Consider the following 19761-nt stretch of genomic DNA (forward strand, 5'->3'; position numbering starts at 1 on the left):
TTTTCTTTTTGGGCTTAAACTAGTGGAATCAGTTAATTCGATTGTGCTTGCTAGAGAGTTGCTAGGAAATTGTCAACCTTTACGGACTTTGGTTTAATTTTACACTGGTTAAACTTATAACACAATTGATAGTTTAGATAACAATATGATTTATAGTAAGGTTTCCTTTCGCCAATAGTTGGAAGTCTTTAATCTGTAAAGCCGATAACATTGTTAGCTCGCTGGCCAATAGCAAAAAACTATGACGGCGTTAGTATTGTGATTAAAATAGAATAAACACTTCTAACCGGCTGGACAACTTAACAATTGGCATGGATTTCCTTGGAAATGAACGGGCAGATATAACCACACGACATCTTGATAAGAATAATCTTAAGGTGTGTGCACTGTACATTTACTTGTAATTAGTTCAAGTCGACGTGATAACCAAATTATAATAATAATAATCATCAACATTTTATGATTTCTTGCTTAAATATTTTTTGTATTTTTTTGGGGGTAAATAAATAGATATGTCAGGAACATGAATGACGCCATATCCCGAACCTGATTGATAGGTAAAAATGTCTCCGTACAATGGATAATAAAAAAATAAAGATTCCTCATTAATTAGTGAGTGCCTAGAGGCAAGGCAAATATCTTTTTTAGCGGCTTCATCGGAAATGTTTTTCACCGATATTTTGTGAGTGGCAGTTAAGCGATAAGAATGATAGTGCTCGATCCACTTGTAGGCCAGCGAAATCTAGAGTCATAACATGGCAATAACATGGCATTTTTATAATATTCTGTGGCGTTTTATGGACCGACGCAAAAGCAGCTGGCCTATAAATACTAAGGCCCATTTCGTCAATTGAGTTAAATACGAAACGATCGCTTAAGGCGAAAGAACTGCGAACAAATTAAAAAGTGTTATTCAAGTGAAAAAATTAAAGTTAAAAAGTGTAAAAATATGTTCGCGAAATTGTGCATTGTCCTGCTGTTGGCAGTTGGTCTTAGCCAGGCCGAAATTAAATACTTGCCCGATGGTGGCCTACTGCAATTCATGATGCAATCGCGTGACCTCAGTCTGGGCAATCCCGAGTGCTTTGTGTACTATGTCCCCGTGTTGAACGATATTGTCAATCAGTACCAAAAGGACTACGAACTGTGCCTGGAGAATGCTGAGGCAGCACGACAGGGCATTGATGACACCACGGCTGCCAATCGCACTGAGATCGATAACTCGGCCTCGAATGCCTGTTCCGCATTGAAAGAGTGTAGTGCTGAGAAGTCTGCTCTCGCTTATTTCGAATGCTATGTGAATGCGGTAAGTTTGCCATACTCTGGAAGCATTTGAGTTGGGTTACTCATCGGTTCTGTTTTTTGTTGTTATTTTACCTTTAGGGCTCCGAAAATGCCAAGTCCATGTATACGATTTCTGCAAATTCCGCTGAGCTGTTGGCCCAAGTGCAAGAGGACTATCGTCTGATTCAGGTCAATGAATTTGCATGCACTAACAAATCGGAACGTGCCTATGTGGAAAATACAGCAGCGGCCTATGCCGATCTAGATGATTGCTTGAAGGGTATCAAGCCAGTACCGACTGCATCCCCTGATACGACTACTTCAACAACAACTTCAGGATCAACTGAAGTTGACACTTCCAGCAGCACCAATTCTGAACCCATAACATCTGAATCCACAAGCACCACACCTGATAGCTCCACCAGCAGCGACGCTCCCGAAGAGAGCTCTTCCAGCAGCGCCGCTCCTGAAATCCCCACCAGCAGCGACGCTCCCGAAGAGAGCTCTTCCAGCAGCGCCGCTCCTACAATCCCCACCAGCAGTGCCAATCCTGAAGTCCCCACCAGCAGCGACGCTCCTGAAGAGAGCTCTTCCAGCAGCGCCGCTCCCGAAGAGAGCTCCCCGATTAGTACAGAAGCTCCTGCATCGTCAACCACATCTAACCCAGAAAGAGAACAAATGCCCGAAGAAGATTTGCGAGCAGCCAGTAATGCCGATATCAAATCCATCATTGACAACTTGAAGAACTGGTTGAAACGCCACTAAATTTATGAAAATGGTGTATAAAGAACTTAAAAAACACAAGCTTTAAAATTCCTGATAAGGAAAAAAAGAAATTTAAAAAATATATTATCAGTATTTACTGTATTGTATTAAAAACACCTTTTTTGTGATTTTTTTTTGGAAATGTGTGTTGAGCAATTTTAAGGAAACCTTTTTTACATTATTTAGTATACTTTTAACAATGTTTAAAAAATTTTGAATGAACATTTTTTTTTGAAAAACCATCAGGTTACAGAGTTTTTCCTAGAACATGGCAGAAAAAAATCAACTTGCGGTGTTCACTGTATCTCGTTTGGAAATTATCTGAATTCAAAAATTATTAAACTATTAAATTAAATTATTACTCCCATTTACATCAAATTTTTACACAACATTCTTAAAACGTTAAAGATTTAAAAAAAATAAATAAAAAAATTGCAAAACCATCCCACAGAAAACGTTTCTAACCCATTAAGCATGTATATTCTGAACAGCATTTACTACATTAAATAATGAAAAAGGTAAGTCGTATCGACTTATACCTAAGTCTTACACCAGTAAAAACTAATATTTCAAATTTATAATAACAAATGCATTTATGTATTTTTACAAGCATATCTTATTGTTAGCATCTCTCGCCCCCACCAGCCAACGTCCAACTCCGTTCTTATGGAAAAACGTTTACATGCATAACTTGGCTATTTTTAGTCCGATTTTGATATTCACCTGGATATTAGTATTAAATTAAAGTGTGCCAAATTTGATTGCACGGCAGAAAGGTAGAAATTTACTAGTGATAATCGAGTTTTTTCAAATTACGGCGTCAGAAAGGGGCGTGACAAAATCTTTACCCATAAAAAAGGTGCTCATATATGTTTCTGGCTTCATGACCAAGTTCGTGAAATTGACCGCGTATATCATTTATTGGTGTTGTAGGATAAAGGCCCCTGAACACAAGACTGAATGGTTTATCTTCTTAAAGTTAGCTTGTTAATTACTTTTCGGAAGAAATCACTATCGACGCAATGGACTCTGTCGCCGTTTGTCGAGGATTTCAAAGAATATTATAAATGGAGACAAAAATAGGTTCTTGTTCTTTTTATTTTCATTCCCTTGTGAAACTAAAATTTTTATTAGCATCAACTAAATACTCTCAATAAATTTGTAAAAATTAAATCCAAAAATTCGTATTAACTTTTTATTTACTGTGGTATTATGAACAAACTATGACTAATTTGTTTTATGGTTATTCTTTTGGTTTCGCCCCCCTTCTTAATGATAGGTTAGCGCAAATTGTAAAGTCAATAGTCATCTTGCTTAATGTTGTCGGCTAATAGCGTGGTTCATCTGGATGTTATTGTAGGCGGCAACGATTTAAGTATACCCAATGAAAATTGGTTCAATGTTGCTCAGTTTATCAACCATCCTCTGTACAGTCCAGATGGACCAGATTTTGATATCGCCCTGATTCGGTTAAGTAAGTCAGTTCGATTTGGTGGAATATTGCAAACAATTCTGTTAGCCGAAGGTTAGCAGAAGGTAAAAAGGCAACCATTAGTGGATTTATAATCCATTCTGTATAGTAATACTGGCGATTATATACACCAAATTTTTAATAATATTCATTTCCTGATTTTCACAACTTTAGTTTCGCTAAATTGATGCAAATTATCACAGTTAGATAACTTATAATTCCAGATCCTATATAAGTGTCGTTCTCTTAGATGAGGTTTCTATAGTCAACTTTCAGCATGTGGTCACCTAACACTGTGGTTCCTGCTTTTTGCTTGCTACTGATTATCTGTGCTGCTAGCGAGGTCATTGGCGTCATTGGCGGGCGATATGCTCGTTTAGGAATGTTTCCCTATCATGCTGCTTTGCTCGTGGATGATTGGCCATACGCTGGCGGTTCCTTGGTCTCGGAGTTTTTTGTCCTGACCTGTGGCCACTGTGTTACCACATACGACAGAATGGATTGTACGGTTCTTTTGGGCGTCATCGACTTAAAGGACACCAATGGACAAACGTTTCTTCCTAAAGAATTCATCCCTCACCCGATGTATAATAATGAGACGTATGATTACGATATTGGAATGGTTCGCTTAAGCAGAGCAGCTGAAATAAATGAGTTTGTGCAAACAATTGGAATGGCTTTTGCCAATTCCACTTTTTATGTTGGCACGGTAGGCCATGTCAGTGGACATGGTGAGATCGATCCATATGAAACTCGACAAAGATGTCTGAAATATGCATATGTTCCAATATGGGAGCCAGATAATTGCACTAGTGAAATATTTAATCGCATAACGGAACACGGCATGGCTGCGCAGGAGATGACGATGGACGAAACAATCCATGCAAAGGAGATTCCGGTGGCGGATTGGTTGTGAATCACATAGTTATGGCTGTTTTTTTTATGAATTACCGTTGTGGCCTACAGCATTTCCCAACCGTTTATCAATTGGTGCCATACCATCGTCAGTGGATAGATCAGGTTATGCATTCTCAGTATGTTCGGAAAAAGAAAAACTTTTGGAATACCACCATGAATACTCACAATGTTCGGCACAAGAATTGTAACCATTTCAATTCAACCCATTATCCATAAATTCAGTTTGAAAAGTTTATAATTAATAAATAATTTAATTTAAGTTGGAAGGAGGTGAAAACAATAATAAATTCAGAATCAGTTAGCAATTGCTCGATGGCCCTATACCTGATTCTTGTTTGTTCTGGAAGTGGATTCTTCTTTGCTGGTGTCGTCATTGGAATGGAATTCGATCGTGCAGGAATGGTCTTCTTTAATGTCGTCGCTTTTAAATTTTAGAGTCAGTGGTTTTCCCCGTTGCTTATTATTGCAATGATTACAATCTTCCTTTCTTAACGGAGGAGATCAGCGTAGACGAGGCACATGCCAAGGAGATTCTGGTGGACCATCAATGGTAAATGGCATACTTATGAGAGTTGCATCGTGGATTGTCGGTTGTGGCACATTAAATCGGCCGTCTATATTTATATCGGTGCCTTATGTTCGTGGGCGGATGTTGTTTCGAAATCTTAAATAAATAAATAGGTATTAGTATTTGAAACGACTAAAGGATCACATTAATTTGTAAGCAGTGTATCTCGATCTCTTTAAAGGGCATGGGGACAAAATTACACATTTTTGGTGCAATTATACACACAAATGATTGGTGTGAAATATTCGATTAGTTAAGGGGAAAATCAATTTTGTTTCGGATTGTATAACCAAAAATGGGAACAACCTTGATTTGAGCATATTTAAGTATCTGCCTCACTCAAGCATATAACACCCTTCGGATGTTGCTGGATTTTATTATCAAATTGAAGTATCTAAAATTTGATTGCATAAGGTAGAAAACAAACGCCACCAGACTATAACGATGATGGGCTTTATTGCGGTGGCTTCACCCGACAATGGAAACGAAATGGCGGAAAGTGCGAATTGCGAATTTATGGCTTGAAATTTTCTTCAAATATTCTTTTGCTTTTCTTAGATATTTTGAATTTCGTTTGTGCCCCAAGCCAAATGCCAAGCAGTCATGTTTGGATGAAAATGTCCTGCATATCCTTGGAGGTTCACCCGCTCAGCCTACGCCGACAGATCTAGACACTCGTTTTTATCCACGAAATGGCAGTCGCATCTATGATATCAAGGCTCGCTTGCCAAGTAAAAATGATGACTTGATAATTGGTGATACATTTTAAAGACTTTATTTACTTTCAGAAATGACTGCGACCAATGTGTGCTTCAATTGCGCTATGTGGCCGGCAATAATTGGGGAATGTGCGACGATGGTAATGGTGCTGTTGGCTGTGGTCCACAGGAGGAGTTCCGCACCTGTTCCGATATTGCCTTAACAACCGATGCTCGTATACCTATGCGTCCACAACCGAAGAGAACTCTGAGGAGATTTCCTCCAACGAGATGAACTATTCTCTTGTTTATAATGTTTAAAACTTACATTTTTATGGCACTACAATTGTAAAAGTTTTTAAGTTTCTGTATTTCGTTCTCCTCTGAGTCTCTTTCTGAACATTAAACGAAGTAAGTACTTCGTCTATCAAGTAAAGTAAAGAAAATATTTCAAATTTATTAAACAAATGCATTTTCACATGCTTTTGACAATCTTAGTATCTCGCTTACTCAAGCATACGAGCACCTAGCGCCCCCACCGGACAACGACCAACTCCGGCCTTATTGAAAAACGTTTATATGCATAACTCGACTCTTTTTTGTCCGATTTTGATCAAATTTGGTATTTTGCTGGATATTAGTATCAAATTTAATTTCTTTACTAGTATAGATATGTGGGGTTTCCAAGTTAGTCTTCTATCAAGGGTCATTCCCAGATATGTCGCTTGCCTTGTTTGTGGAATTGGGAGTCCTTCGTAAAATACTTCGGGGCAGTTTTTTCTACGTAGAGTAAATGTAAAGCTTTGGGATTTATTCGTGTTAATTCCGATTCTCCAATGTCTGGCCTATTCTTGAAACTTATTTATATAAAAGTTCCAAGCTTATTTATATAAAAGAGAATCTTAGCAGTGCAGTGATATGGGCACTGCGATCTTACAAACACAGCAGTGTCGTCGGCAAATGTTGCCATGAGCATGTCTGTTTCGATTGTACTAAGTTCATCGTTGGGCTTAGATGGTCGATGTCGGCTGTCTAGATGGTGTAGAAGACCGGCCCAAGAACACTGCCCTGCGCAACACCGGCATTCACACTGCGTGTCAATGATAAGGTTTCATCAATTGACATCTGGAAGGTTGGATTCTCTAGAAAGGACTCGATAGTTTTGAAGAGTGGCTGGGAATGAATTAACTGGAGTTTTGTGAGGAGTTCCTTAGAGGCCGTGGCAAAAGTTTGAATCAAACTCGATAACTGTGCACAGTACACGAGACTACATATCAAATTTGGTGCCTCTAGCTCTTATAGTCTGCGAGATCTAGGTGTTCATACGGACGGACGGATGGACGGACGGACGGACATGATCGTCTCGGCTCTTGATGCTGATCAACAATATATATACTTTATGGGATCGGAAATGCTTTCTTCTGCCTGTTACATACATTTTGGCCCTATGGGTGTATGGTATAAAAATTAAAGCCAAGTGAATGGCATTGGTTACATCAGACTCTGTCGTACAACATTCAAACAAAACGTAAAGGAATTGAGTGAGTTGGAATGTGATCAATACTCCTATTAAACTTCTTTAAATGAAGTTTTATATACATTTTCCAAAATTGTCGCAATTAGTAGCTTGTAATTTAATCGAAGCATTTACAAGCATCGGGCCCCCAGAAAATAATAAAGTCGGTGCAGAGCTAAACAAATTTGATTGAGCAACTGAACAAGTGAGGGAATAAATCTCATTTGAGTGAGTGAGTAAATCAACTTGTTTACTTATTAAAACGTAAGCCAAATGAGTCGTTTGGCCAAACACGCAAATCAGGGTTCTCAGAGACACAAAATTGTATAGTATAAAAGCTAAAGCCAACAAAATTCCTTAGTATTTAGCATTTCAAGTTAGTTTCAAACTTTTTGGCAATTAAATGTTTGTCTGATGCATATAAATCCGAAAATATAAATTATTGTTACCTGCATAATGACAACCTGTGGTTACACGGCGCGCCGAGTTGCTCACTTCATTTTTGTTTTATGAGCTAATAGTATAACCTCTTGAAATGGTATATAGATAATAAATTTATTAAGAGAGAATTTAAGAGCATTAAACTGGACAATGGTGTACAGTCTTACCCCCTTGTCGGTGGTCATAGCCCAATCAATTTTCACTTTTCACAAAGTCAAGCAAGCAATTAAAATATGGCGTATCTATCGTTTTGATTGGAACTGTTTCTTATCGGCATGTGGAACATTCCCCCTGGTCAACGAATTGCCGTCTTGCCAATGCCAAAGTTGGCTATTTTTGGTGTGCTTAGTCAAAAGAAAAAAGTTATTAGCTCTGAAATCGGAAGGAATCTCAGCATTTATGATTTCAAGTACACGATAAGAACTTAATTTTGTTTTAATCAAAAGTCATAATGTTGATGGACGTTGCTCACTCCAAAAACAAATGATATGTTTAAGTTTTTTGGGGGCTATAAAAATCCCATGCCCACTTGGTTAGACAGTCAGTTTAAATATTTATTTCGAGGCAATTGCAGCCAAGTTACGCGTTTCCGGTACTAGTTTCGGGTGTTTTTGTGAAATTTGAAGAGACATGAAGTTTGCCCTTGCTTCCGTTTTGAGCCTGTTGTTGGCCATCTCTGCCAGTGCATTGATACACAACCCCCATGTGGATTTATCTGCCATGTTGGCTCACCATCAGATCGCTATGCGTTCAATGGTGTCCACTTACGACGCCAACGATGATATGAATCTAATTAACACATGCTTCAACAACTACATGGGTGACCAATCTGCTGTTGTGTCCGACTATAACAAGGAATACAACGGATGTGTCAATACCGCCCAAGCCGCTAAGGACGAGTTAACTGAATTGAGTGCCTCCGAGCGTGAGGAATTGCTCGATCGCAGCAGCGTCATGTGCAAGAACTTGGCTGAATGCGACCAACATGTCGACGGATTGGAATTCTTCGATTGTTATCGCAACGCTGTGCGTATTGGTGGAATTTTCGGGAAATTCTAAGAAAAGTTCTCTAAAGATTGGGTTTTGTTTTTGCAGTCCACTGACAGCTACAAGGTCATGTTCACTCTGAACAGTGATTCCAGTCAAGACTTCAACACTATCAACGCCAGATATAGTGTCATTGAAACTGATCTGACTGCTTGCGTGGAGGAAGCACGTGTTGACTACGCCCACAACATGGATGTATGCAATGAAAATTTGAACAGCTGTTTGGCCGGTGAAGCTGGTAAGTGATCGATTGAGAGCAGACAAAATAGTTCAGAGAATAAGAAAGCCTTTACCATTGTATATTTAGAAAGCGCCAAGGCAGGATCAGTTTAGATTTTCAACTAGAGGTCATCAGTCATCGCAAGACGACCAAAAGGGACCCCAACATATTTATTCAACCATTTTAAAATCCATAATATACTTGAAAACTTATATTGAACTATATAAATATGCAGTAGTTTGTTTACGGGGGTTTCTGTGCATCTAAATGACCGCCATTTGAGGTCAACAGATAATATAAAAAGAATCATTTTACTATTGGTTTAGTATCTACCTCGGCTCCAGTAACTGAGGATCCAGCATCGACTGAAGGTCCAGCCTCCACTGAAGGTCCAGAATCCACCGAAGGTCCAGAATCCACTGAAGGTCCAGCCTCCACTGAAGGTCCAGCCTCAACTGAAGGTCCAGCTTCCACTGAAGGTCCAGCTTCCACTGAAGGTCCAGCTTCCACTGAAGGTCCAGCTTCCACTGAAGGTCCAGCCTCTACTGAAGGTCCAGCCTCTACTGAAGGTCCTGCCTCCACTGAAGGTCCAGAATCCACCGAAGGTCCAGCATCTACTGAAGGTCCAGAATCCACCGAAGGTCCAGCTTCCACTGAAGGTCCAGCCTCTACCGAGGGTCCAGCCTCCACTGAAGGTCCAGAATCCACCGAAGGTCCAGAATCTACTGAAGGTCCAGAATCCACCGAAGGTCCAGCTTCCACTGAAGGTCCAGCCTCTACCGAGGGTCCAGCCTCCACTGAAGGTCCAGCTTCTACTGAAGGACCAGCCTCTACTGAAGGTCCTGCCTCTACTGAAGGTCCAGCCTCTACTGAAGGTCCTGCCTCTACTGAAGGTCCAGCCTCCACTGAAGGTCCAGAATCCACCGAAGGTCCAGCATCCACTGAAGGTCCAGAATCCACCGAAGGTCCAGCATCCACTGAAGGTCCTGCCTCCACTGAAGGTCCAGCCTCCACTGAAGGTCCAGCTTCCACTGAAGGTCCAGCCTCTACTGAAGGTCCAGCCTCTACTGAAGGTCCTGCCTCCACTGAAGGTCCAGCCTCCACTGAAGGTCCAGAATCCACTGAAGGTCCTGAATCCACTGAAGGTCCAGCTTCCACTGAAGGTCCAGCTTCCACTGAAGGACCAGCCTCCACTGAAGGTCCAGCCTCCACTGAAGGTCCAGAATCCACCGAAGGTCCAGAATCCACCGAAGGTCCAGCATCCACTGAAGGTCCTGCCTCCACTGAAGGTCCAGCCTCCACTGAAGGTCCAGCTTCCACTGAAGGTCCAGCCTCTACCGAAGGTCCAGCCTCCACTGAAGGTCCAGCCTCTACCGAGGGTCCAGCCTCCACTGAAGGTCCAGCCTCTACCGAGGGTCCAGCCTCCACTGAAGGTCCAGCCTCCACTGAAGGTCCAGCTTCCACTGAAGGTCCAGCTTCCACTGAAGGTCCAGCTTCCACTGAAGGACCAGCCTCCACTGAAGGTCCAGCCTCCACTGAAGGTCCAGAATCCACCGAAGGTCCAGAATCCACCGAAGGTCCAGCATCCACTGAAGGTCCTGCCTCCACTGAAGGTCCAGCCTCCACTGAAGGTCCAGCTTCCACTGAAGGTCCAGCCTCTACTGAAGGTCCAGCCTCTACTGAAGGTCCTGCCTCCACTGAAGGTCCAGCCTCCACTGAAGGTCCTGAATCCACTGAAGGTCCAGCCTCTACTGAAGGTCCAGCATCCACTGAAGGTCCAGCTTCCACTGAAGGACCAGCTTCCACTGAAGGTCCAGCCTCCACTGAGGGCCCAAACACTGAACCTACAGTCACTACCGAACTAACAACAGAATCTACTACCGAAGAAAATCCACCAGAGGAAGATATTTCTAGAATGCTTTCCCAAACTCAGAAGAGCAAGTTGGGTTTCTTCAAGCGTTTTTTCTAAATAAAGCGATTTAATTGCTTGCAAATAATAAGGGCAGGTTTTTAAAGATGTTTAAATATAATTATTTATTTGAAATCTGAAAATGTAATTATTATCAATACACGAACCAAAATCAAGTGCCTGAAAATACATAGCATACTTTTGGGATTATTTTTAAATTTCTCTTGCTTTTGTTATCACTTGCAGCTTTACGGCTTATCAGGCGCCAAGTGACTTATTCATATCGAAATAAAATGGAATTTGATATCTAGGTACTTGTGGGGCAAATCAAGTCTATGTTTATTTTTTACAGTGCAGCTGTGACGGATCTCTCCAGATTGGATCAGTGTCAATTGCTAATGCGTGGTATATGTACACACACAGTCTAGATTGGCATAGAACTTGAACAAGCCGAAATCGCTGACAATTGATACTAGTCCATGACAATCTAAAGCACTTTTATTACTGATCGCTGTCAATTTTTTTTCTTTTTTGTGTTTGCTTTGTTTAGTTTCGGTCAATAAATAAATGGGAAATTGATAGGAAACATTCAATTAGATACTCTAGGGTGAAAGAGTTGGCTAGCAATTCAATTTTCTTGAGGACCGTCGTCATTCGAGAACTATAACGGAATGTGTACGGTACCTCAACGACAATTGCTCAGTTGGCTGCTGACCGGGCTACTGTTAGCCGTAATTTTGGCCGTTGGCGACGATTTATGCCATGATGAGTTTGCCAAGGCCAGTGCAAATGCTTCGAATACATATTCCAATAGTTTCGATATTTGTGAACTGACAGCCAACGAGACGAAAATTGAATTATCCATAGACGAGGAGTTGGAGCGCCTGCAAATTGAGTCGGCCTCCAGTGCGGTCTGCAATAGCTTAGAACTCTGCAACTTGCACAATGACGATCTGGATTACTTTCAATGCATAAACGACAAGGTAAGTGATAAGAGAAAGTGATTTAATTAAGCGAAAACTAATTTTCTATACCCAGGGTCCCGGTAATTTACAAGTTCTTGATGAAATCACACGCAACTCGACTAGTGCTCATACACGATTACGTGAGGATTACAGTGCGGTACAGAAAACCTTGATCTTGTGCACTTTGGAGGCACAGGAAGTGTATATGAAGAGTATGGTCAGTGCCTATGAGGAATTGCAGTTATGCCGCTCCCAAATCGAAGACTATGTGGAAATTGATTAGTTGGCAAACAGCAATTTCACAAATATATTTAAGAAACAAATCGAATACGCAATAAAACTAGTTGTACGATATTCTATTTAAACATTTATTTAATCAGTGTAATAATCCGCTTCCCTCCAGGCAATCGTCTAAAGCTTGAAACACTTGTGCGGTTCCCAGAACATAATCATTTTCTGTTCGATTTGTGCATTGATAATGCTCCACTTCAATGTTACTTAATTGCTTGTTCAGAACAAGTGCCTCCTCTGAGGCATTGTAGGATATGCCATAGGCAGTGGCCATCTCCTGCGTTGACTATAGAGAAACGGAGAGTTTTGATTCATGCCAAAAAGATTGGGTTTAAAAGGGAAGAGAGAGGGATTATGAAGTGGACCGCTTACCAACTTTGCAAAGCAATCGAAAAATTCCAAAGCATCGTTAATAGCCAAACAACTCTGTATGAATGCTTCAATATCCAATGCGGACTTTCGGATTGCCTTTTGAACAGAGCTGACATTGGTCAGCAGGGACTCCCGGCCAATGGTTGCCGAATCAAGGCAGTTCTTATAGCCAGCTAACCAATCGGTGCCCAGCTTCTCCAGTTGTGTCAAGTAGAGAGAGAAGCATTGTTTGGAATTCCCGCTGGTTTCAGTGGTTTGGTTCAATAGAACAAAGGTTAGAAAAAGTGTTAAAATTGGAAATTTCATGTCTTTACTATGCAACGTTCAATGTAATACTGCCAACAAAAAGAAAACGAAAAAATTTCCATGAAAAACACTTGCAAAGCAGAAAACGAAAAATTTGGGTCTTTTGCTTGTTTTTTTTTTCTTTCCCTTTTATTCGAGTATTATGACATTGATGTATGGTTTGTTTATAAGTTGTTCCAATGCTTATCATTGAAGAACCGTCTGCAGAATAAAGCTCTAATAATTGCCAGTGCTTCTCAAACGTTGCGCCAAAAACAGTATTGCATACTTTTAGGGGCACACACGAGCTGTTGTTATGCGAAAACACAAAGGTCTGTCGACAATGACTCCCCACTGACTGACTGACACGTGAATGGCCTCCCAATCGAAATGCACATGCAAAGCAATTTTTGAGTCTTATGAGTATTACTCAGACGGCTTAATGCTGCCTAATTGATGACACTTCTAATTGCCGACAAAAATATAAAAAAAAATTCACACAATTCACATTTTCCATACGAAATTCAATTTTGCCTAGGGATCAATCATTTCACTACGGCACCGCCGCCAGGTATAAAAGGCTTAATATCTGATTTCCTGGCACCCACTAGTCCAGAGTCAACCAAACAGTCAATATGAAATATTTCGCCCTACTTCTTGCAGTCATTTTGGCTAGCGCTCAAGTAAATTGAAGAAAAATATGCAAACGGAAAAAATTGGATTCACAAAAAACTAACAATTGGCTGTGTATTTTTTGTTTTGTCTCGCTTTCACAGGCCAAGCCATCTCAGTTGCAGAGCTCGTTGGATCAGTATCTACTGAAGGGTCGCAACTTTGATGTGGAAGCTGTGTCGGCGGATGTCACTTCTCAGTGTTTCACCTTGTACTTGCCCATGCTGAATGAGGTGGCTGCCACTTTCTCGACATCGTACCAGGCCTGCATTAGCACAGCCAATGCAGAGACAACCAACCTGACCGCGGAGGCCACCAAACAGCAGACAGTCTATCAACAGGAAGTTAGCACTTTGTGCAGCGCCTTCACTGCCTGTGACAGTGACAATGATACGGCAACCTTCTTCAATTGCTATGCCTCGGCCGCCGAGGGGGATGTATCTGTGATCTATGACATTGCCACAAATGCAGCCAGCTCGGCCAATTCACTTAGCGCCAGCCTGAAGGCCATACAGGATACGGAATATCAGTGCACCAATACCACAGAGAGTAACTATGTGAGGGATACGGCAGCCACCTATGATCTGCTCGATGAGTGCCTTAAGAACGGTGTGCCAACCGTATCGACTGCAGCTCCCACTACCACCAATGCGGCTCCCCTTAGTTCTACTTCAACTACTTTGGTTGTGGACTCCAGTTCGACGGCATCTAAGGTCGTCGCTGTGACCACAGCTGCTGCTCCCGTTGTTGTGGCCTCCACAGTTGCTGCCAGCACTTGAATGTACCGAACAAATCAACAAAAAAAAAAAAAAACAAAACTAATCATAATAAAACGAGCATTAACAAATTGTTTTGGAAAATTTTGAATAATCCGAATCTTTGATTCTGTCTGTCTGACCCCCAATAATTACACCTAAATTATGTGTTTCTTTTTGTTGTGTGTGATTCGGAGAGGCAACAACAAATTGCTTATCGTTATCACACCTAAAACGAATGTAAGCGACTTTTATTGATATTTTCAATTATCTCTGTCTAGTACGAAAGCCGCCGACGCCTCTGCCGTTGGTGTTGCTGTTGCTGCTGCTGCGATTTGTTTTGTTTTGGTTTTGGTTTTGGTTTTTTTTCGGGATGGAGGTTTGCTTTAAAAGCACGCTCAAATGTTCAATCAGTTTTAATTTATCAAGCATGGCGAGTCAATGGGAACGAAGCAACTTCTCTAGGTCGCTGCTGCTGTTAGCAGTTATTGGACTGGTCAGCCTGTTGTCCTTTGTGCATGTAATGAAAACTGACTAGAAAACAACGAAAACAACAAGAGCTCAAACAACAACAACAACAATCACTTTTTGTTTCACCCATCAACAGGCTAAACCCCTCGATATACAGTGCAATTATGGCTCTGGTACACAGATTTCCGACGATGGACTACAGATTCAAACCCAAACTGGTCCCGGCTGTCAAACTCAAGTCTCTGACGATGGCTCACAAATTCAGAGTCAAACTCAGACTGGCAGCGGCATTCAAACGCAGTCCCAGTGCAGTGGTATAAATTGTGCCCAACTAGAACCAATCACATGGAAGCCATTAGAATTTCGCCCATTCCGACCATTTCAGTGAATGAACTGAGAAACAGCAAATACAAATTGGTTTGTTTTTAAAAAATCGTTTTCGTTTTTTTGGTTCTTTTTTGTTTTAGGGTAAATAAATTAAATGAAAATTCATTCAGGAATTTGAAACAATTTCATTTTCGTTGATGTGCCCAGTGAGTCGTGTGCATTTTGTCTAATGATTTTCAGCTGTGAAATTCTCACCACAATTTTTTGCCTGCGGTTAATGTAATTTCTCGTCGATGTTGCAGTTCTTGCTGGCATATATGCATAAAAAACTTTTTTAATGCCCTCAACTTTGGCATTTCTCTGCATCTCCCTCTGCCTTCAATATGCTTTCATTTTCTTTTTTTTTTTTTTTGTGAAATCTCTTTCGACGTGTGCTACAATAATCAACGACAGTCGTCAAGCCGCCCAAGTGAAGGCAAAGCCACGATGTGCCAGCTGGCTTTTAACTCATTTTCTGATTAAAATCTTTGGCCATTAAGCGTGCAAGCTCAAATCGGACTAAACTTTTTTAATGGCACTGACAATAGTTGATGTTGCCTCCTGCCGGCTGCCGTTTGCCGCAAAAGGAGGAAGCGCGAAAATTGGCGCCTGCAAGGAACGATCTTGGTCACGACATGGCGCACGATTTGGTGGGGAAAAAAATTAAATTAAAACTGTCGGGCAAAGACAACATGATGTGCAGAGGAGAAAACCCAAAAAACTAAGTAGAAAACTGTGAAAATATTTGCCAGCATTTAAACGAACTTGGCAAGACGGCGAAAAAACAGTGTAACTGGGCAGGTTGCTTGGTTGTCGAGACTGTTACTGGGTGCTGGGATGGTGATGGCCAACTCTCTGCGCCAGCTGTCAGCACTGCCAGAGCAACGATGTCAATTAGTTTTTGAAGCGCCTGCCGACCGAAGGATGCGCTGATGCTGATGCTGCTGCTACTGTTCCTGGTGCTTGTCCTTTGGCCCAAGTCAAGTTGGCTTTAAGTTAATTGCATAAGATTTCACTTTGCCGTTTCCGTCAGCTGCCTTCTGCCTCTATTGTTGTTGCTCGCATTTTTAATCAAGTTAAAAGTTATTTTTAAATGAAGTGCGAACAAGTGCAATGCAAATATGGCATAAGGTTGCCAGCCATGGTAATGAAATACTTATTTATGCGTCTATATATGTACATATATAAACCATATATATCGATTATGTTTATCTGCAAATTGATTTTTGTTGCTGTTTTCATTATGGCATGGCAAACAAGTCGAACAGCTAATTAACAGAACCCGTATCTACTGTACATATATTTACATATATTTTTATATATAGCCCCAAAGTTGTCGTCACAGTTAATTTTAAATAATAATAATAAAATGTGTCTGGGGGGATCTTTTCCAGCTGACAAATTAATTATACCCAAGTATAGTTAATGATGAGTTCAGTTATTTAATTAATAGTTGCTGGGGGATTTCTATTTTGTTCAAGGCTATATATGTACATATTATGGACATAAAAATCGAGAAAGTTCCATGAACAAAAGTCCATAAATTAACTAGCTTAAGATATGCATAGTTGAGAATTATTTTATAGGTACATATCGAAAATAAAATAAACAACTGATTAGACAAAAAACTAAAATGACCAAAGGCAAGGTAATTGACATTGAACTAGACCAACCGACAAAAAATTTTTAATAGGTAAGTCATTTTATTTTGTATTTTTATATTGTTGAAAGTTAAAGTTCCACTGTCCAGGCTAATGGACTCATTAATATATACGATACTTGCAATTCTTTTCAGTTGACATTGACACCATGCTATAGACTAAGATCCTTAATGTTCTTTTTCAAAATTTTGCAAATTATATGGGTTTATTAAAAAATCCAGCTATAGCATACTTTTGCCCTATTCCATTTTCCAAAGAATAGGTAGTCACCAATAATGCTCTGAGAAATTACCTTAACAGTTTCCTTTTTTCAAGGACATTCATCAACAAAGATTTCACATGAAGCAGGGAACATATCAAGAATCATTCATTGGTAATTCTAACTTCAATTACTTTGATTTTGCAATTTACTGATGACTTTTTTTGTATTTTTTGTCTGATTTCTGTAAATTCCAAGAATTCTATTAACAATCAAGTTCCTAATACAATGCAAACTATTAATATAATTATTCATTAAGTTTTGTTCATGTGCTTTCATGATTATTTCCCTATATATATATATATATATATATAAGTAATTATATTATATATATATATATATACTTATATATATATATATATATAAGTAATTATATTATATATATATATATATATATATATATATATGAATGAGAAACATATTTGGTTTTTAAAACTTATAAAAACGCTTTAATAGTTTTTAATTTTTTTTTTGTTCATTATTTATGTTTTAAATATAAACACTGTTAAAGGAAACAATTGTATTTTGTATAAATTTTGTGGCAGTTTTCAATCAAAGATCAATCAAATTATTGAAAATTGTTTGGATCATATTCAAAGCTTTGTAATGACTTGTCAGTGCCAGTTAGACTTTAAAATGCTTTGATATAATGGGTTATATCGGTGGGATCGACATTTTTATAGCTTACATAACCTAGGCTAAAGGTTTTTGTCACAGAAGTTCTTTATACTTTTGGCAAGTCGAAATTTCAATGCCCTCTCATTTACGTATACGTTTTTGGGCTGCCAAGATTCTGTAAAATAATCGAAAAAAAAGTCGTAATCGAAATTTATTTCATAAATACGTTGAAATACTTAAATTGTGAATTAATTTAAGCTAATCAGAAATCTTAGAAACATTAGTTACCAACTTTTACATATAAATTTAAGTAAATACTTAAAATAGGTTTTTGATTTACCAAATTATTTATTAATGCAATAATTTTAAGCACATATTATCAAAATATATTTTTGCTCAAAATACAGCAAGATATTATCTTGGAGTTCAAAATGTTTTCAAAAGTAAAACATATCTTATGTTAAGTATTTGTTATAGGGCCAATAGTTTTAAGTTTTGAGCCTAATATAATAACAAATAAGTTTGACCTTTACCAAGTCAAAAGTTTGTGTACATTGATTACATATTCTGCTGATCAAGAATATACATATATGTACTTCTGTTGCTATGTTCTATCCCAAGTGCTTGAACCTTTTTCATAAGTGTATGAAAATGTAAAATGATTATGCGCGTGCCTTTATTCTGTTGACCTGCTGTATATCATTTGTCATTTATTTGATTCATCTTTCTTTTCTTTTGTTGTCTTTTTTTGGGCGTGTGTGTGTATTTTTAACAAATTATCTGCACATACACACATACTCTCACACACGTGGTTACTTTACACCTGCAGAAACTCTTTGATTGATGATACTGGCAATTGTTGATAACGGTTAGCAATATCTTGGCCCACCAACAAGGGGCCCACCTACTACTGTCACGGCTGTTACTCGAGCAACATGTTAAGCTAGGTACAGTTCGAATGGCTTTTTTCTTTCTCTTTTTATCTGCTCTTTCTTTTTTTTTTTGGCCTAGGTCTAATTATGCACATTAAGCCCAGGCTCTAATTAGAGAATCCAACGTTAATTGCAATTTGGGAATGACTCTACTTGAATATTGCGTAGCTATGCAGCTGCTACGTCGGATGTTGCTGCTGCTGCTGCTGTTGAGGTTGTTGCTGTTGGTGTCGCTGTGTCACGTTTTGGCTAAAGCTTTTATGTATGACTTCATTGCGACCACGAGCAGATGTTGCTCTCTTGCCACGCGATTTGCAGCTACGTGAGTTGCTGTTGCTACTGCTGCTGCTGCTGCTGCTGGTGGTTGTGATGTTGCTACTGTCGCTGGGTGTAAACGAAACTTGAATAAGTCGAAAATTTTCTAATTTTCTACTGCAGTGATTTCTCGGACTCTGCGAGAAAAAAAAAACTTGAACTCGAACTCGGATTCACAAAAGTCGGACTCGTTTCACTGATTTATGCGCATCAATAGGTTCCCTTGCAAGGAAAAAAAAACGGGAATAAAGATGGGTGAGAATCAGAACGACCACGACTGACTCTTGGACAAAATGTGCCGCAATGAGACGTGAATCCCAGCAAGCACGTGCGATTGCTGCAGGAATAATGATTTTGCATTTGCATTGAGATTTAAATTTCGATTGAGTAACATCAGATAGATGAATAAAAAATGGTCTGGCGGCTGCAAGGGCAAAAGTTTTACCAGTCGGCCTTCTGCTAATGACTCCCAGCCGCAAGACGACCCAGTTAAACTTTTTCTATATATAATTCATATTCCTGCCCTGAATTCATTTAACGACCACGTTTACCTTATCTTAATGGGTCAAAGATTATGGCCAAACTCCTCGCACCCTCTCAAAGATAAGCCACGACATCAGCATATTCTCTTGGAACACACCGAAAATTCGGTTTTTAAATTACAGCATTTAATTAATTTGAATTACTTTATTGCTTGCTATGCCTTTTTTGAGAGGCCAAGCTTAAATGACTATGTATGACGAGTTGGTTTACCTAGACCTCTTCAGGCTTTCACACACACACACTCACACACACTCATATGCACTCAGTCAGCTCATTTGCTAAATCAAGCATGCACCACTTAAATTTTCATTAGACTGTTTTCCTTAACCCGCTTCCGACTAACTTGGCTTGTGCTCTCAACTATGCGCATCTATGGCTGGCTGCTTGGCGAAAACAAATGCTAACCGCCATGTGCACAC

General features: G+C 39.6%; 7 protein-coding genes across 9 annotated transcripts; 6 read left to right on the forward strand and 1 right to left on the reverse strand.

Annotated features, from left to right (window-relative positions):
* Positions 1–873: 873 nt before the first annotated feature.
* On the forward strand, positions 874–2165 carry LOC6643244 (flocculation protein FLO11). Its single transcript, XM_002066178.3, has 2 exons — positions 874–1306; positions 1384–2165. Exons 1-2 carry the CDS (start codon positions 950–952, stop codon positions 2047–2049), a joined length of 1023 nt encoding a protein of 340 aa, XP_002066214.1. The 5' UTR covers positions 874–949; the 3' UTR covers positions 2050–2165.
* Positions 2166–3797: 1632 nt separating this feature from the next.
* LOC26529627 (trypsin 3A1) lies at positions 3798–4436 on the forward strand. Its single transcript, XM_015178253.1, has one exon. It carries the CDS (start codon positions 3798–3800, stop codon positions 4434–4436), a length of 639 nt encoding a protein of 212 aa, XP_015033739.1.
* A 906-nt stretch (positions 4437–5342) lies between these two features.
* LOC111518739 lies at positions 5343–6168 on the forward strand. 3 transcript variants are annotated; one of them, XR_002724063.2, is made up of 3 exons: positions 5343–5505; positions 5565–5737; positions 5795–6168. XR_002724063.2 is itself a non-coding variant. In XM_047009641.1 (3 exons), the coding sequence occupies exons 1-3, from the start codon at positions 5368–5370 to the stop codon at positions 5926–5928; spliced, it is 360 nt and encodes a 119-aa protein (XP_046865597.1). In that variant the 5' UTR covers positions 5343–5367; the 3' UTR covers positions 5929–6168. The 3 variants fall into 3 exon arrangements, 2 of the variants coding, with proteins under 2 accessions (XP_046865597.1, XP_046865596.1); XM_047009641.1 differs by having other exon boundaries at positions 5343–5420; XM_047009640.1 differs by having other exon boundaries at positions 5343–5737.
* A 5307-nt stretch (positions 6169–11475) lies between these two features.
* Positions 11476–12161, forward strand: LOC6643241. Its single transcript, XM_002066175.4, has 2 exons — positions 11476–11820; positions 11876–12161. Exons 1-2 carry the CDS (start codon positions 11509–11511, stop codon positions 12083–12085), a joined length of 522 nt encoding a protein of 173 aa, XP_002066211.1. The 5' UTR covers positions 11476–11508; the 3' UTR covers positions 12086–12161.
* Positions 12157–12771, reverse strand: LOC6643254 (protein TsetseEP). Its single transcript, XM_002066174.2, has 2 exons — positions 12466–12771; positions 12157–12379 (listed from the first exon to the last, which is right to left on the reverse strand). The coding sequence occupies exons 1-2, from the start codon at positions 12769–12771 to the stop codon at positions 12179–12181; spliced, it is 507 nt and encodes a 168-aa protein (XP_002066210.1). The 3' UTR covers positions 12157–12178.
* Positions 12772–13359: 588 nt separating this feature from the next.
* LOC6643253 (cell wall integrity and stress response component 4) lies at positions 13360–14292 on the forward strand. The gene is made up of 2 exons (XM_002066173.4): positions 13360–13433; positions 13527–14292. The coding sequence occupies exons 1-2, from the start codon at positions 13386–13388 to the stop codon at positions 14199–14201; spliced, it is 723 nt and encodes a 240-aa protein (XP_002066209.2). The 5' UTR covers positions 13360–13385; the 3' UTR covers positions 14202–14292.
* A 300-nt stretch (positions 14293–14592) lies between these two features.
* Positions 14593–15113, forward strand: LOC26529684. Its single transcript, XM_015178254.3, has 2 exons — positions 14593–14697; positions 14785–15113. The coding sequence occupies exons 1-2, from the start codon at positions 14608–14610 to the stop codon at positions 15034–15036; spliced, it is 342 nt and encodes a 113-aa protein (XP_015033740.2). The 5' UTR covers positions 14593–14607; the 3' UTR covers positions 15037–15113.
* The last annotated feature ends 4648 nt before the right edge of the window (positions 15114–19761 follow it).

This window comes from Drosophila willistoni, assembly GCF_018902025.1.
Source record: "Drosophila willistoni isolate 14030-0811.24 chromosome 2L unlocalized genomic scaffold, UCI_dwil_1.1 Seg168, whole genome shotgun sequence".
NCBI classification, from domain to species: domain Eukaryota; kingdom Metazoa; phylum Arthropoda; class Insecta; order Diptera; family Drosophilidae; genus Drosophila; species Drosophila willistoni.

Excerpts from the sequence above, each read along its gene's own strand:
- LOC6643241 (XM_002066175.4), top strand. The coding sequence starts at position 11,509 with ATGTGTACGGTACCTCAACGACAATTGCTCAGTTGGCTGCTGACCGGG. Across the intron at positions 11,821-11,875 it reads TTCAATGCATAAACGACAAG|GGTCCCGGTAATTTACAAGT; the intron begins GTAAGTGATAAG and ends TTCTATACCCAG.
- LOC26529684 (XM_015178254.3), top strand. The coding sequence starts at position 14,608 with ATGGCGAGTCAATGGGAACGAAGCAACTTCTCTAGGTCGCTGCTGCTG. Across the intron at positions 14,698-14,784 it reads GCCTGTTGTCCTTTGTGCAT|GCTAAACCCCTCGATATACA; the intron begins GTAATGAAAACT and ends ACCCATCAACAG.
- LOC111518739 (XM_047009640.1), top strand. The coding sequence starts at position 5,485 with ATGGAAACGAAATGGCGGAAAGTGCGAATTGCGAATTTATGGCTTGAA. Across the intron at positions 5,738-5,794 it reads TATCAAGGCTCGCTTGCCAA|AAATGACTGCGACCAATGTG; the intron begins GTAAAAATGATG and ends ATTTACTTTCAG.
- LOC26529627 (XM_015178253.1), top strand. The coding sequence starts at position 3,798 with ATGTGGTCACCTAACACTGTGGTTCCTGCTTTTTGCTTGCTACTGATT.
- LOC6643244 (XM_002066178.3), top strand. The coding sequence starts at position 950 with ATGTTCGCGAAATTGTGCATTGTCCTGCTGTTGGCAGTTGGTCTTAGC. Across the intron at positions 1,307-1,383 it reads TCGAATGCTATGTGAATGCG|GGCTCCGAAAATGCCAAGTC; the intron begins GTAAGTTTGCCA and ends TTTTACCTTTAG.
- LOC6643253 (XM_002066173.4), top strand. The coding sequence starts at position 13,386 with ATGAAATATTTCGCCCTACTTCTTGCAGTCATTTTGGCTAGCGCTCAA. Across the intron at positions 13,434-13,526 it reads TCATTTTGGCTAGCGCTCAA|GCCAAGCCATCTCAGTTGCA; the intron begins GTAAATTGAAGA and ends TCGCTTTCACAG.
- LOC6643254 (XM_002066174.2), bottom strand. The coding sequence starts at position 12,771 with ATGAAATTTCCAATTTTAACACTTTTTCTAACCTTTGTTCTATTGAAC. Across the intron at positions 12,380-12,465 it reads TCGATTGCTTTGCAAAGTTG|TCAACGCAGGAGATGGCCAC; the intron begins GTAAGCGGTCCA and ends GTTTCTCTATAG.